We start from the raw sequence: 12,988 nt of genomic DNA on the forward strand, positions 1-12,988 counted from the left end.
GCAGTCTGCAGTGTTTAAAAGCTCCCAAGTGATTTTAATCCACAGTGAACGTGGGCAGTGGATGTTCCCCATGCCGCAAGCCCCAGGCGAAGGGTAGTAAAGCGCATGCGGTTGTGTCTGTAAGTGTAGGTCCTGCTGCAGACTCTGCACCTGAGCCCTGCAGCCTGTGCTTCCCTCCCTGACCCGGAACTCAGAGAATCATGCCTGATTCAGTCTCACAGCTCCGAGGTAAGGCGAATCATCACGGCTCAGCTGCAGGTTTAACATGCTCAGGTCAGGATGCTAGAGCAGACCTCCCAGGCTCATTGGAGGGTGCCAAGCCCTTGCTCACCTGGTCTCTCTTCCCTCGGTCTCCTATAACAGTGATGTAATCAGTGGTGGACGTGTTGGGTGTGAATGGGGTTTGAGGGGTGAGCTTTGGTAGGTGTTCAAGTCTGCAACGTCATTGTGAAAGAAAAAAATTCCTTTGTTTTTTAAGTGATTTTACTTCTTGCTCCATGCAAACTTGAATTAGGGATGGTGAAACCTGTCCCAGAAACTTGATGTGTCTTGACAATTTCTCTGTGACAGTCAGAAAGTCTGAGCATCTCCCAGAGAGGCGTGCTATAATGAAACCATGTAAAGTAATTGGTCTTTGGTCCAGAGGGTTGATTTCTGAGACTCCACTGGCTTCGTGCACATGGGCATGTTAGGACAGTCAGCTCTATGTACCCACCTTCATAATTAGGGTTCTTTGGAGATGTTGTCAATATGCACGTCATTCTTCTCCAATTCACCTGCCCCTCTGAGCACTGCTCCATTGAGTTCTGGGTCTAAGTTATTCCCAAGATCCCAGCACATCCCTACTTATGTCCATGGGAATCCCTTTCTCTGCCTTGACTGTCCAGAGTTACCCATCTCATCTCAGGACTTCTAGAATTTCTTTATAATATTTTATTACAACTCTAGGAAAGAAAAAATAGGTCTTCAATGCAATTGCCTATTCAACAATAGTAAATGAGGAAAGTAATTGCAAAAGAAGAAAAAAGAAAAGAAAAACTTCAATATTTCAATATTATTCTGCAATAAGTAAAACATTTTCCATCGTTCAAAGTATTTATTCACTGTCTATATTTTGACAAAATCTATGTTACTTTGTCTACATTGAGAAGAAAACGATAGTTATGATCTCTTTTTTCCTGTATGTTATGTACTAAAGAGAAGAAAGATAATCAAACAACTTGATATAAAGAGAACATGTGATGAATAAGAAGGACTTGGTTCTGTTATAATCATTCATTCTATGTATAAAATGTGATTTCATCAAGGGACCAGGGAAGTTTGTCCAGGAAAGCTCTGATTGGGGAAGAAGTGTATAGTTGAAGAAGGAAAGTGAAGAGATATTTGGGCCTTTGCAGCAGACATGAACAGTGGTGTACAGTGTATGTACATGCTGATGTGCTTATGTTTCTCCCACAGCAAATGTGACATTCGATGTTTACACAGCCAAAAACCTCACCATTGCTGAGGACCAGAGGCATATCCGCTGTGGTTATTTCAAACAGAAACAGAGGATCCCTTGCTAACAGATCCTTCTATGCATTTTTGTCCTGGGCCCTCCTTGTTTCAGATCTGGCTGCCTTTACTGGGAGGCGGACCTGCTGATAAGAAAGAACGGCATGTGGCATTTGCAGGGAATCCGTTAATTGACAAGGGGTAATTAAACTGTCTTCAGAATTTGGCTTCTGGACTGTGGGTTTTAGCAATGGATATCTCTTCTCAGCCAGCACTGTGCCTTTGACCATTCTCTTGGTGAGAGCTTGTTTATGTGAAATAGGGATTTTCCTCGATATGGATATTGGGATCATCTCCTTTCATCACATTAGTGATGGATCCCATGTTTTGATATTCACTAAAATTTCTGCTGCGGAGCCTCTGCGTCCATCTTTTGCTTCTGCAAATCCATCTAAGAATGATGAGCGCTTCACAAGAATCTATCCTGTGATGAAACCAGGCACTGCTAGTGCTAGGACTTCCAATGAGTCCTGGGCAAGGGAACCTCTGACTGCAGAAACGTTCATAGAAAATTCCCGTGTGCTCATCACTTTAGCTAGGAAGGTTTCTACTTGCTACACATATGGTACAAAAGTATAGCAGAAAAATATGGAAGAGTTCATGAATCATGAACACAAATTAATTATTTATTAGAGAAAATTTAATATCCAATATTTAGTATTGTCATGGTTGTTTCCTTTAGGACGTGTCTACATTTCTATTCCAATTAATATGTTCTGAACTTTCAGATCAACTTTCAAATGTTTTCCTTTTTATTTTCGGTAGGATCAACTTAGTGTGTAATGAAGGTTATCAATTAAATACAAATTTGAATATAACCCAACTGATTAATTGATTTTTCTATATGATACAGAAATAAGACCTATATAAACTGTAAAAGTGTATGTGTTTATATATTCAGTTTCACACAACTGAAAAACATTCATTTTAAGAGCACATTGAACATTCACCAGGAAGACATATTTGGCTGTAAGACAGAACTCGTTAATTTTCAAGTTGATATAATATACACTTTGTTCTTTAATGGTGACAGAATTGAACTAGAAATCATAACATAAAGATATCTGGGAAGTCCCCAGGTGTGAGACAATTAAATAGCAAGCTTCTACATAAAACAAAGATAAAAAATTAAATTATAAGGGGAACTAGAAAATATCATGAATTGAATGAAAATAAAAGCATTGCTTATCAAGATATGTAGAAGCAGTTAAAGCTTTGATGAAAATGTACGGCATGAAAAACACAAGGAAGCATGAAATTACCACCATCAGTTATGGAAGCTCCCACTTTGTTAGCAAACTTAGAACAATGCACCTGAGTAAACAGAAGGAAATACATAATAAAGACCATGGTGGCAATCAATAAAATAGAAAATAGATGAATATTAGATAAAGTCAAGAAACCTAAAGTTGTTTTCTATCAGATCAAAGAAATCGATAAATCTTTATTTACAGTGAGAGAGAGAACACACATTACTTGTAGGATGAGGAAAGAAGAGACATCACTACAGATTCTATAGATTTTAAAAGGAGAAGAAGAGAAAATAAGAGGGAAGTGCCTACAGCTATTGCAAAATATTATAAAAGGTACAGGACGGCCCTCCACAACAAAAAGTACTCCAGTCCAAAATGACCATATTGTTAAGGTTTAGAAACCCAACCTTATGAATGATATATCATTTCTCTGTTGCAACTTTGAAGATTTTCCCTTCACATTTGGCCTTTATTAGGATGACTATGATAACTTCCAGATATAGTTGTCTTTACTTTTTTAGTTAGGTTTTGTTGAGCTTCTTGGATTAGTAGATTGATGTTTTTACCAGAATTGAGAAGTTTTCAGCCCACAGTTGTTCAATCAATTTCTGCCCTTTTTTCTGTCTACACTTTCCATGATTCTAATTACATGTATGCTGTAGGCTTCGTATTGTCCCACAGACCTTTTTTTTTTCTGGTGAGGAAGATTGTCACTGAGCTAACATCTGTGCCAATCTTCCTCTGTTTTGTATGTGGGGCGCTGCTGCAGCATGGCTTGATGAGTGGTGTGTAGGTCCATGCCCAGGATCTGAAACCACGTGCCCCAGGCTGCTGAATCGTAGCACACAAACTTAACCACTACACCACTGGGCCACTCCCCCTACAGACCAGTTTTAATCTTTATTCAATCTTTATGTTTTTAAACAATTGTAGCAATGTACAAATAATATGAAATTTATCACCTTAACTATTTTAACTATACAATTCAATGTATTCTTGTGCAACCATCACTTGATCCATCTCCAGGACTCTTTTTGTCTTGCAAAACTGAAACTCTGTCCTCATTAGACAATAACTGTCCACACCCCCTATTCCCAGTCCCTGGTAACCACCATTCTTCTTTTTATCTATATAAATTGGAATATTCTAAGTAACTTATAAAAGAGGATAATAGATCGTCTTTTTGAGACTGGCTTATTTCACATAGCTTAATACCTTCAAGTTTCATCCTTGTTGTAACATGAGTCAAAATTTCTTTGCTTATTAAAGCTGAATGATATCTATTGTATGGATATACCACATTTACAAATAACTCTTCAAGACTTTGCTTTCAATTCCTTCAGGTGCATACTCAGAAGTCTGATTGCTGGATAATATGGAAATTCTACTTTTAATTTTTTACAAACTGCAATACTGTTTTCCACAGCAGTAGCTCTCTCTTCCATTCCCACCAACAGTGCACAAGGGATCGAATTTCTCCACAGCTTGGCAAACACCTATTCTTTTCTGGGTTTTGTTAATAACACTCACCCTAATGTGTGTGAGCTGATATTGCCTCACAGTTGTGATTTGCATTTACCTAATAATTAGTCATGGTAAGCATCTTTTCAAGTGCTGCTTGGCCATTTGCATATCTTCTTTGGAAAAATGTCTATTCAAGTCTTTTACCTATTTTTGAATTGAATTGCTAATTTTGTTGTTAAGTATTAGTAGTTCTGTGTTTATTCTAGACATTAATCGACCTGTCCACCTGAAGCCTGCTCCAGCTTGCTCCCCATGACATCTGCCCCTGGCCACTCTCAGATTAGGGAAGCTGAGCACAACTACTCCAGACCTGGATCATGATAGGGCTTCATCGGTCCCTCATAGGCCAGTGAGGATGCTGAGACTTGAGGCAGCAGAATGCCTAAAAGATAAGACTCTGGGATCAACAGAAAGATGCCTGGATTCCGACTCCTCTCCTTCTTTCTCCTGACACTGAAACTCATGAGTTCCTTCTCTTCTCAGAAAAATGCTGCTAAGAGAAGCACGTAATAATCTGAGAATGTATCTAGCACACATAAAGGATTCAACAAATAAGTGTTGTAAGACCTCCTACCTCTCTACTCCCTGGATGACTCCCTGCCTGGTTCAGGGATCTGCTCAGTCCACACCTGTTAGAATCCTTCTCTTACAGCCCAGCCCTAGGGGAGTTGAGATTTCTGGATGGTAAAAGAAGTTATTGAGAGTAAGTGATGCTCTCAGAAAGAAACTGTAAGGCATGGAGAATGGTAGATAGGGCAGAAGCAGCAGCTTAATCAAGAAGGTGGTTTTCAGCTGAAGCCTGATCTCTGCCTAATCTCACAGGGGCTCTGAAGTGGGAATGAAAACACAGTTGTCCCACCTGAAAGCAAGAGGTATGGACTTTAGCCACTCCCAATATTAGCCCCCTGCCCCTATTTCAGTCCAACATTTCCTGCAGGCCATGGGGTAAAGTGAGGGTAACCTCCCAGGATTTCCACATGAGCCAGCGGCTGTCAGTCCAGTGCAGTTCTTTAGAGACTGGTGAGTCTGTCACTGCAGGTGGGCTGAGTGTGTCATCCAAGTAGAGGGGATCTGAGTGCAGATCCAACCGCATCCACCAGGGTGGCATTTTTTACATTTATATTTTGTTCACGCGTTCAAATGATCACTATTTTCCTCTATTGCATGGACTTAATGATGCTTAGTTAAGTTTAGGTGTGCAGTTGGAGTGAGGAAATTTGAAGTGATTAATTGGAACATTCCTTAAGGCAACACAAAGAGATGATGAAGCAGTCATACCATGAGCCTCTCCCCTATTGTTCGTTCCCCTTTGAATGCATTGATTACTTTATGCAGATATCCCCCTATGAATGCATCATATCTTTAACAGTAACACTAAACTATCCCCAGTTAGTGTAAAATCACCATTTAAAAATTCTCCAGGGGAAGGGACTGTGAGGGGACATAGATGGAACTAGGTCTTCCCAAGGTAAACGATGTTTGAAAGTAGACAAGGTGTTCCTGAGGTGTGTATATTGGGTTGTGTTCTATTTGGCTATGGTTTTGTGTGCTTGAAAAAGTCCATTAAACCTTGTAATTTTAGGGGGTAATCCTTCATCAGTGCTCTTTGAAATCATTAATACTCAAAATAAAATAAAATAAATTGTGTGAATGAAACAAAACCTTACAGAATCAATCCTGAAATTTGAGGAGAAATCCCCCAAGGGACAAGGAGTTGTGGGCAGCAGACTCCTTGGGCCACGTATTCTCTATCATACACACTTCATGATGCCATTGTGATGTGGAAGCATTCTAGGGGCATTATTGTGCTACAATAAAACTTGATTTAACAAAACAGCAGCAAATCTGGGGCCTTAGTTTTGGGACAACTGCGTCAGAGTGTTTTGTGATGTGTTGGTGGGTTTCCCTTCTATACAGCAAAGGGCATGTTGCACAAACTGGAATGAAGGCAGTGCTGGGTCCCTCATGGCAGTGAGGATGGTGCTGGAGACAAACCAGGAGATAGTAGGCATCTGAAAATAGAGAGCAGACAGTCTGAAGGAAAGAAAGCATTTTGATTTTATGGGGAATGTGACATAGAGGGGGCACCAGAAGAACCCAGTGGACTTGAACTGAGTCCACTCTTATGGAATTTCTTATTCACTTCTCAGATTTCTACAAATACTAGATATAACGAGAAAGGTCCTAGGAATGGAGTGATTTATTAATTCAGCAAGTGCTGTCTGAGGTCAACTCAATGCCAGGCACAGTGTGTGCACTCAGGGACCCTGGACTGAATGCTCTGACCTGGGAGCAGTAGGCAGACTCTGATTTTTATACACAGGCTGGAGAAGTGACACTGTCTTCCTCTTCTTTAATTAACATGGCTTGACAGACACTGTAAGATGGGGAATTGCTTTTCTCCCATTGACTTCTTCAATCTCTCCGGTTCTGCTAGGCGTTTTGCTGCAGACTGGTGGGTCCAGCTTTGGAGTTTGAAGGGTTTCTGAATCTGCCCAGCAATGTCCAATAGAAATGGAACATGACCCACACGTGTAATTATAATTTTATTTTCTAGTAGCCACATTAAAGAAAGTGAAATGAAACAGATTAAATTATTCTTATACAATAGGTATTGTCATTTCAAGCTGTAATCAGTTCTGAAAAGTTCTGAGAAAGATTCTTTACATTCTTTCCAATTTATTACACCTTGGGAATCCAGCATGTATTTTATACCCAAAGCATCTGTGTGTTCAGTGGAGCCCATGTCAGGTGCTCAGCAGCCACATGTGACTGAGGGCCACCACACTGGACAGCCCAGACCTAAACCCTTTCACCACCTCAGCTAAAAGCTTTACAATGAATCATGTCTTTCAATTCAACCAACATTTTCAGATATTGGAACCAGTGTCATGAGTATTTCTGCTTGCATGTTCATTACCTAGTCGTAGGGATGGCACATAGTATGTCCACAGTATCTCCACATGTTTAGTGACAAGGCTTCATGATGAATATGAATAATTGCTCAACATATTAAAACCATCATCATGCACATTTCTTCCCAGACAGAGTCCATGGTTGGCCACTTTAAGAAGCAGTAGTTGTCCTGTTTGCTGGTACATCTTGAACACCCCATGTACCTGAAATGTGGATGTGTCTGCTGCCTCTGGTGCACCAATTCACTGCAGAAGGAGGCCAGTGGGCAGGGTTTGCTGTGCCACTTCTTCTCCGTGGTCTCTCAGAAGAAGGACATCAGGACAATTTGCCAGCTGAAGGCATTCGCTTCCAGGATCCAATTGTCAATGGAAATTTCCAATTATTGACTGATAATTCCAACGATCAATTATGAAGAATTAAATATTGTCTCTCTATATTTCCTAATCAGTGCTTTCTCCTAATCCCTGTCTATGTGTCCAGGAATGCTTCTATCCAGTGATCATCACAGTAAACTTGAGAGGAAGCTCCAGAGATTTCCCATATATCCCCTGACCCTACACACCCCTAGCTGATCTAAAGAGTTGACACATCCTAACCATGATCCCATCCTGCTTGTGTTGTCATTGTTGTTGCCATTGTTGAAAATGGTGAGCTCATTCTAAAAATAACATGAAAATGCAAAAAATATAGGGTATCCAAACCAATCCAGAATAACAACTAATTGAATGACTTGACGTAATTAACATACATAGGATTCAGGGATGTCTTTTCATTTATTTTGTGAATTTTCCCCTTACTACTTTGCCCAATTTTCACTTTGGTTCTTCGCCTTTTCTTGATTTTAAAGAATTCTGAAACTATCCATTTATCTATCCTATGTATTACTTTCCACTGAATCCTATCTGTATGTCCAGAAAAGCTTCTTCCCAGGGAAAACCCTCAAAAAAAGGACAGCCTCGTTGTCCAATGAGGGACAAGTGAGCAGTGCTCTCTGGGTGACTAAGGAAACGTGTCATGATGTCTTGTGGGGTCATGTGGACTTTAGGAAAACCCAGAGATTCTGATGTGGGTAGGAGTAGCTTCAAATGGAATATTCTCCAGGCTTAGAAGTTGTGGGTCATAAGTAGCAAGAACTGTGGTATTGAAGTTAAGGGAGAGACCAGATTCCACATCAAATGGAGATGATCAGTATGAGGCAGTCATGGGTGTCAGCCTGATTTTGGAATCATGAAAGTCTCGAGGAAAATGCTCATTTGGAAATATTGTATAATTGTGTGTTAAATAGTGTAAAAGGAAGCCTGATCCAACCTCAAGTTTCAATTCCACCACAGATCACAACCTTGACTCTGAACTTAGGTTCTTCCACAGGGAACATAGAAAACTTTCTCTGCCTACTGTTCAGCTGCTCATTAGGATCTTCTCATTAATTACCAAGCATTACCATTAGTCACCAGAAGTGGCTGGTTGTGATTTGCAAGGGGGATCAAGTTGGCTCCCTATTGGATATGCCCCAGACTCTCCATGCAGACAGTGTCAGCGATACTGCTGATGTCATGATAATGACATTTCTGTGGGGAGATCAGGTCCAGAAACTCTGTGCCTATAACTATGGACTCAGATTCCCTGGACTTCTCCTGAGTGGCACTTCCTTGCACAGGGCTCTGGAGCAAAGTCCAGTCAGGTGAGTGCTTCCTGTTGTTCAATCTCAGGGCAAAAACCAGCAGAGCAGGGCTCTCCAACAGGAGAGGAACTCAGAACTGGGTTTGTGCAGTGACACTGCGGAGGACAGGGGCTAACCCTGTCCCCACCTAAGCAGCCCCAGCCAGGCTTTGGCTGGGCTGGTGGCTGGTGGGCACGTGCTGGGGAGTGTCTCAGGGTGGGACCACAATAGTGAGGTTCACTGAAGATCTCTGTGTGCTAGAGTCCCGGATGATGACAGAAAAGAGGATGAGGACCTGTTTGGAGACTGAGCCAGGTTTGGATGACCAGAACCTCTGAATTCCTCGCCCATGGACAAAAGGGTCTGCTTATTTTCTCAGACCTAACAGATTTTCAGGTTCGGGTGTGAATACAGATGGAAAATTGATGTGCACGTTTGGGTTGTAACTTCAAAATCCTGAAGCATAACATAGGCCCATTGACACAAACATACGTGTGCAAACAGATATTCTCAGAGAAAAAGTCTGTGGTATAATGACATTATGATATTATGACTATTTTTTTCCTTTCTGAAATCCTACTTTGGTAGCGCGCAGTTGTCTCATTATTCCTCCGAAGACTGTTTCTTTGTGTGTTCTCTATTGTGCGCACATAAGTGTTGCTTCGTGTGTGTGTGTGAGGCAGCAAGGGGAGTGGGAAAAAATGTTACTGAGATGAACTCTAATTTTCAAGTCTCAAAAATCATTTGACTTGTGAAACATACCTGATCTAGTCTTTGCTTTTTACATTTTATTTTCCTTTGCTCATATCCCTGGTAGTGACAGGTAATCCAAACAAAGAAACAAATAGTATCTACCATCACCAGGGTTTCTGTTAGTACTAATTCTATGAACACAATATGAGAACTACCTTTGTCCTAGCCATTGCCATCAACAGTTAACATGAACGCACATCGTGTGTTCATGCCAGGCTTTAGACCTCTTCTCTGTATTAAGGCCTCCTGTACATTTTTAAAGGAGAAGATGGAGGCACAGAATGGTAAACACAATTCCCCAGGTTGAACTAGGCCAATAAGTGGGTGATCTTGACTCACAATAAGAGCTGTCTGGTCCCGAGGCTGGAATTGTAACGACCTACCCCATGCCTTTACCACAGTCCTATCAATGTCCTATATTACAAATGATGGAACAAAGTTTTGAGAACTCATGGGGGTGTTCTAATGTCCCAGCACTAGTGAGTGGGGAGTTAAAAAAAGAACCAGATCTGTTGAATCCCAAGCTGCTGGTTATAAGCTATTCATTGTGCTGCTTCCTGCATTGTTGGCATAGTAGTTTCATAAGTTGGATCCGATTTTCCTGAAGAGGAAGGAATTTTGGAAACTCTGGGCTTTTGTTCCAAATTCTCGTCTCCTTTCCTGTACCTGACAATGGCTTCTGAATCCTACAGGAATAATAAAGATTATTGCCTCTGGAAGACCTGACTCTTTTAACCAGAATATGTCAATCTTTGTGTTGTATCTGATGGAAGCTTGCTACTCATCCATAAGGGCTCAGATCAGACTTTATTCTGACACCATAGGTGCTATGGGTGATTTTGAACTCAGATAGCTAGACTGACTCTCCTTTGTAAAATCTGGAACAAAGTAAAGAGCCTGACAAGATGTAGGAACCCCAAATCAAATGAAGATATAAAACAATCTGCTGTGGACTGGGTCTTAGGATCATAGTGTTTGTTTCTTGGTGTGGACTGAGGAGGGCTGGAGACTACTCAGAAAAAGATCTTCATACCTGATTTTTCAGCCTGTTCAGGTCTGTGGACTTACTAATAGTTAAAATTCCTTGGCCATTTTGGAGCTTTTCTATATTGAATAGACTATATAAGGTCATTTGAGGGTCATCTTGAATATTCAGAAGGCTACTGATTTTTTGGCAGGTATTTGGATCCAGTCACGATGATGAATAATGTTAAGAGTTCTCAAAAGTTAATTGATTATCTCGTGATTTTAATGTGTTGGATAACCTTAAAATTTGAACATTAGTTTGCATTTTTCCATTTCATTATCTTAGGTTAATGTGTTATTATGCCTGACAGGATGATTGTGAATTCTGAGAGGGGTACAGTGCACCTGTCTCCTTTCACTTATTCATTAAGTACACATTTATTTAACACTTATTTTGTGTCAATCATATTTTGGGACAATACTGCATTGGTTCCTAAGTTCATGATGTCTTACATTCTGGTGAGGAGTCAGAATATAAGAGTAAATAAAAATAAATACAAAATAATCATGATGAAAAGTAAACTATTGTCAGGTGTGTGATCCCCAGGTTGAGTCTTTCTGTGGAGTATGACAGTGCCTCCCTTTTCAGGAGAAGAAAAGGCCAAGAATCCTTTTATAAGGTTGTATAACTAAGAAGAGTCCTGCTGCCTGCACAGTCATAGCCTTCTCTTCACTCCAGGCCACTCAGAAGCTATCTTCATGTCTTTTCTGAAAGGTTTCCTAAGCACCACAGGGGACGTGGCTCTGAAAACCATCATCCTTTCTCTGTTCGGGATTGGAGCTCCAGCCAATGTTGTTCTCTTCTTCCATAATGTCTCTCCAATCTTGCTCGGCCAGAGGCAGAGGCCCACACACACAATTCTCACCCACATGGCCATGGCCAATGTCTTGGTTCTTCTTTGCACCGGGATTCCCCACATGATGACAGCTTTTGTCCTAAGGAAACCGCTCTCCAGTCTTGGGTGTAAGCTTGTCTATTACATCCGCCAAGTGGCTTGCAGCACCTCCTTGTGCTCCACTTGTGTCCTGAGCACCTATCAGTTCTTCACTCTCGTCCCTGAGAGAGTGATGTGGATGATGCTCAGAGGAAGAGCCCCCAAGTTCATTGGTCCTTTCTGTTGCAACTGCTGGATGTTCAGTTTCTTAATAAATATTTACATTCCTGTAAAAGTCACTGGTCCACAGGACATGGGAAATGACACTGACACCCAAGGGAAGTGGTTCTGTTCATCCTCAAATCCCAATGCAAGCATTGTCATCTTGTGGTCTGTCTCTGATGCCATGTTTATTGGCCTCATGATCTGGGCCAGTGGCTCCATGGTGCTTCTGCTCCACAGACACCACCAGAGAGTGCAGCATATTCACACTCGAAACACCTATCAGAAATACTCCCCAGAGACCAGAGCTGCCTACACCATCCTGACGCTGGTGGTCACTTTTGTCATCTTCTACATGCTGAATTCCATTTTTACTTTTTACATCACTGCCTTTTTAGATTCTCGTCTATGGTTGATGCAGACCTCTAGTGTTTTGGTTTCTTGTTTTCCCACTCTCAGCCCCTTCCTGCTGATCATTAGGGATCCTACAACTCCAAGGTTTTGCTCTTTAATTGTTAGATATCGTGGTTAATGTAATAAATATGTAGAAGACAGCTTCAATAATAACCATAATTACTTTATGCAGTACTCATTTACTGAGTACCAGTTTTTTACGTAAAATCCACAAATATCTTGGAAGGTTGATCTTATTCTAGTGCTGCATTGATAGTCTATAGATGAAATCATGACGTCAAAAAAGATCCACACCATTATTGAAGAAACCTCTACTGCTACAGCCATCTGAAGGAGTTATCCTTTCTTCAGGAATATTTGAAGTGTTTCTGTAAATTATATCTCAGTGTGGGTATTGCTAACATATATAACATAACTAATACACACTGGCACATAATCCAATATTGGCCCAGATAAATATTACTGCAGAGAGAGTAGAGATTTTATTTCAAGGATGAAAGTAAGAAACCTAGAAAATGGAGAAGGTATTTTTTCTACATTATTGTGTTACTATATTTCACTCATATTTCTCCAATATGCTGTAGTGTTACAGAGAAAAATCAATGTTGGCCAGTGGGTTGCTTTGCCTTTAAACCTGGATTTTCTTTACACAGTTGACCCTTGGTGAAGTTTATTGATTGAAAAGATGACGTCATGTGAATGAGCATGCAGAGCTACCATCTTGGTATTTGTCAGTTGGATGTTTAGTTCATCATTGAAACACAGAAACTGGGCACTTTGTTTTCTCTTTG

At 40.7% G+C, this 12,988-nt stretch overlaps 1 protein-coding gene across 1 annotated transcript; it reads left to right on the forward strand.

The window, feature by feature from the left end:
• The first annotated feature begins 11,385 nt into the window (after positions 1–11,385).
• On the forward strand, positions 11,386–12,315 carry LOC124249451 (vomeronasal type-1 receptor 4-like). The gene has a single exon (XM_046680422.1). The coding sequence runs from the start codon at positions 11,386–11,388 to the stop codon at positions 12,313–12,315; it is 930 nt and encodes a 309-aa protein (XP_046536378.1).
• Positions 12,316–12,988: the final 673 nt, after the last annotated feature.

The sequence above is a fragment of the Equus quagga genome, chromosome 13, assembly GCF_021613505.1.
Source record: "Equus quagga isolate Etosha38 chromosome 13, UCLA_HA_Equagga_1.0, whole genome shotgun sequence".
Classification (NCBI taxonomy): domain Eukaryota; kingdom Metazoa; phylum Chordata; class Mammalia; order Perissodactyla; family Equidae; genus Equus; species Equus quagga.

Excerpts from the sequence above, each read along its gene's own strand:
- LOC124249451 (XM_046680422.1), top strand. The coding sequence starts at position 11,386 with ATGTCTTTTCTGAAAGGTTTCCTAAGCACCACAGGGGACGTGGCTCTG.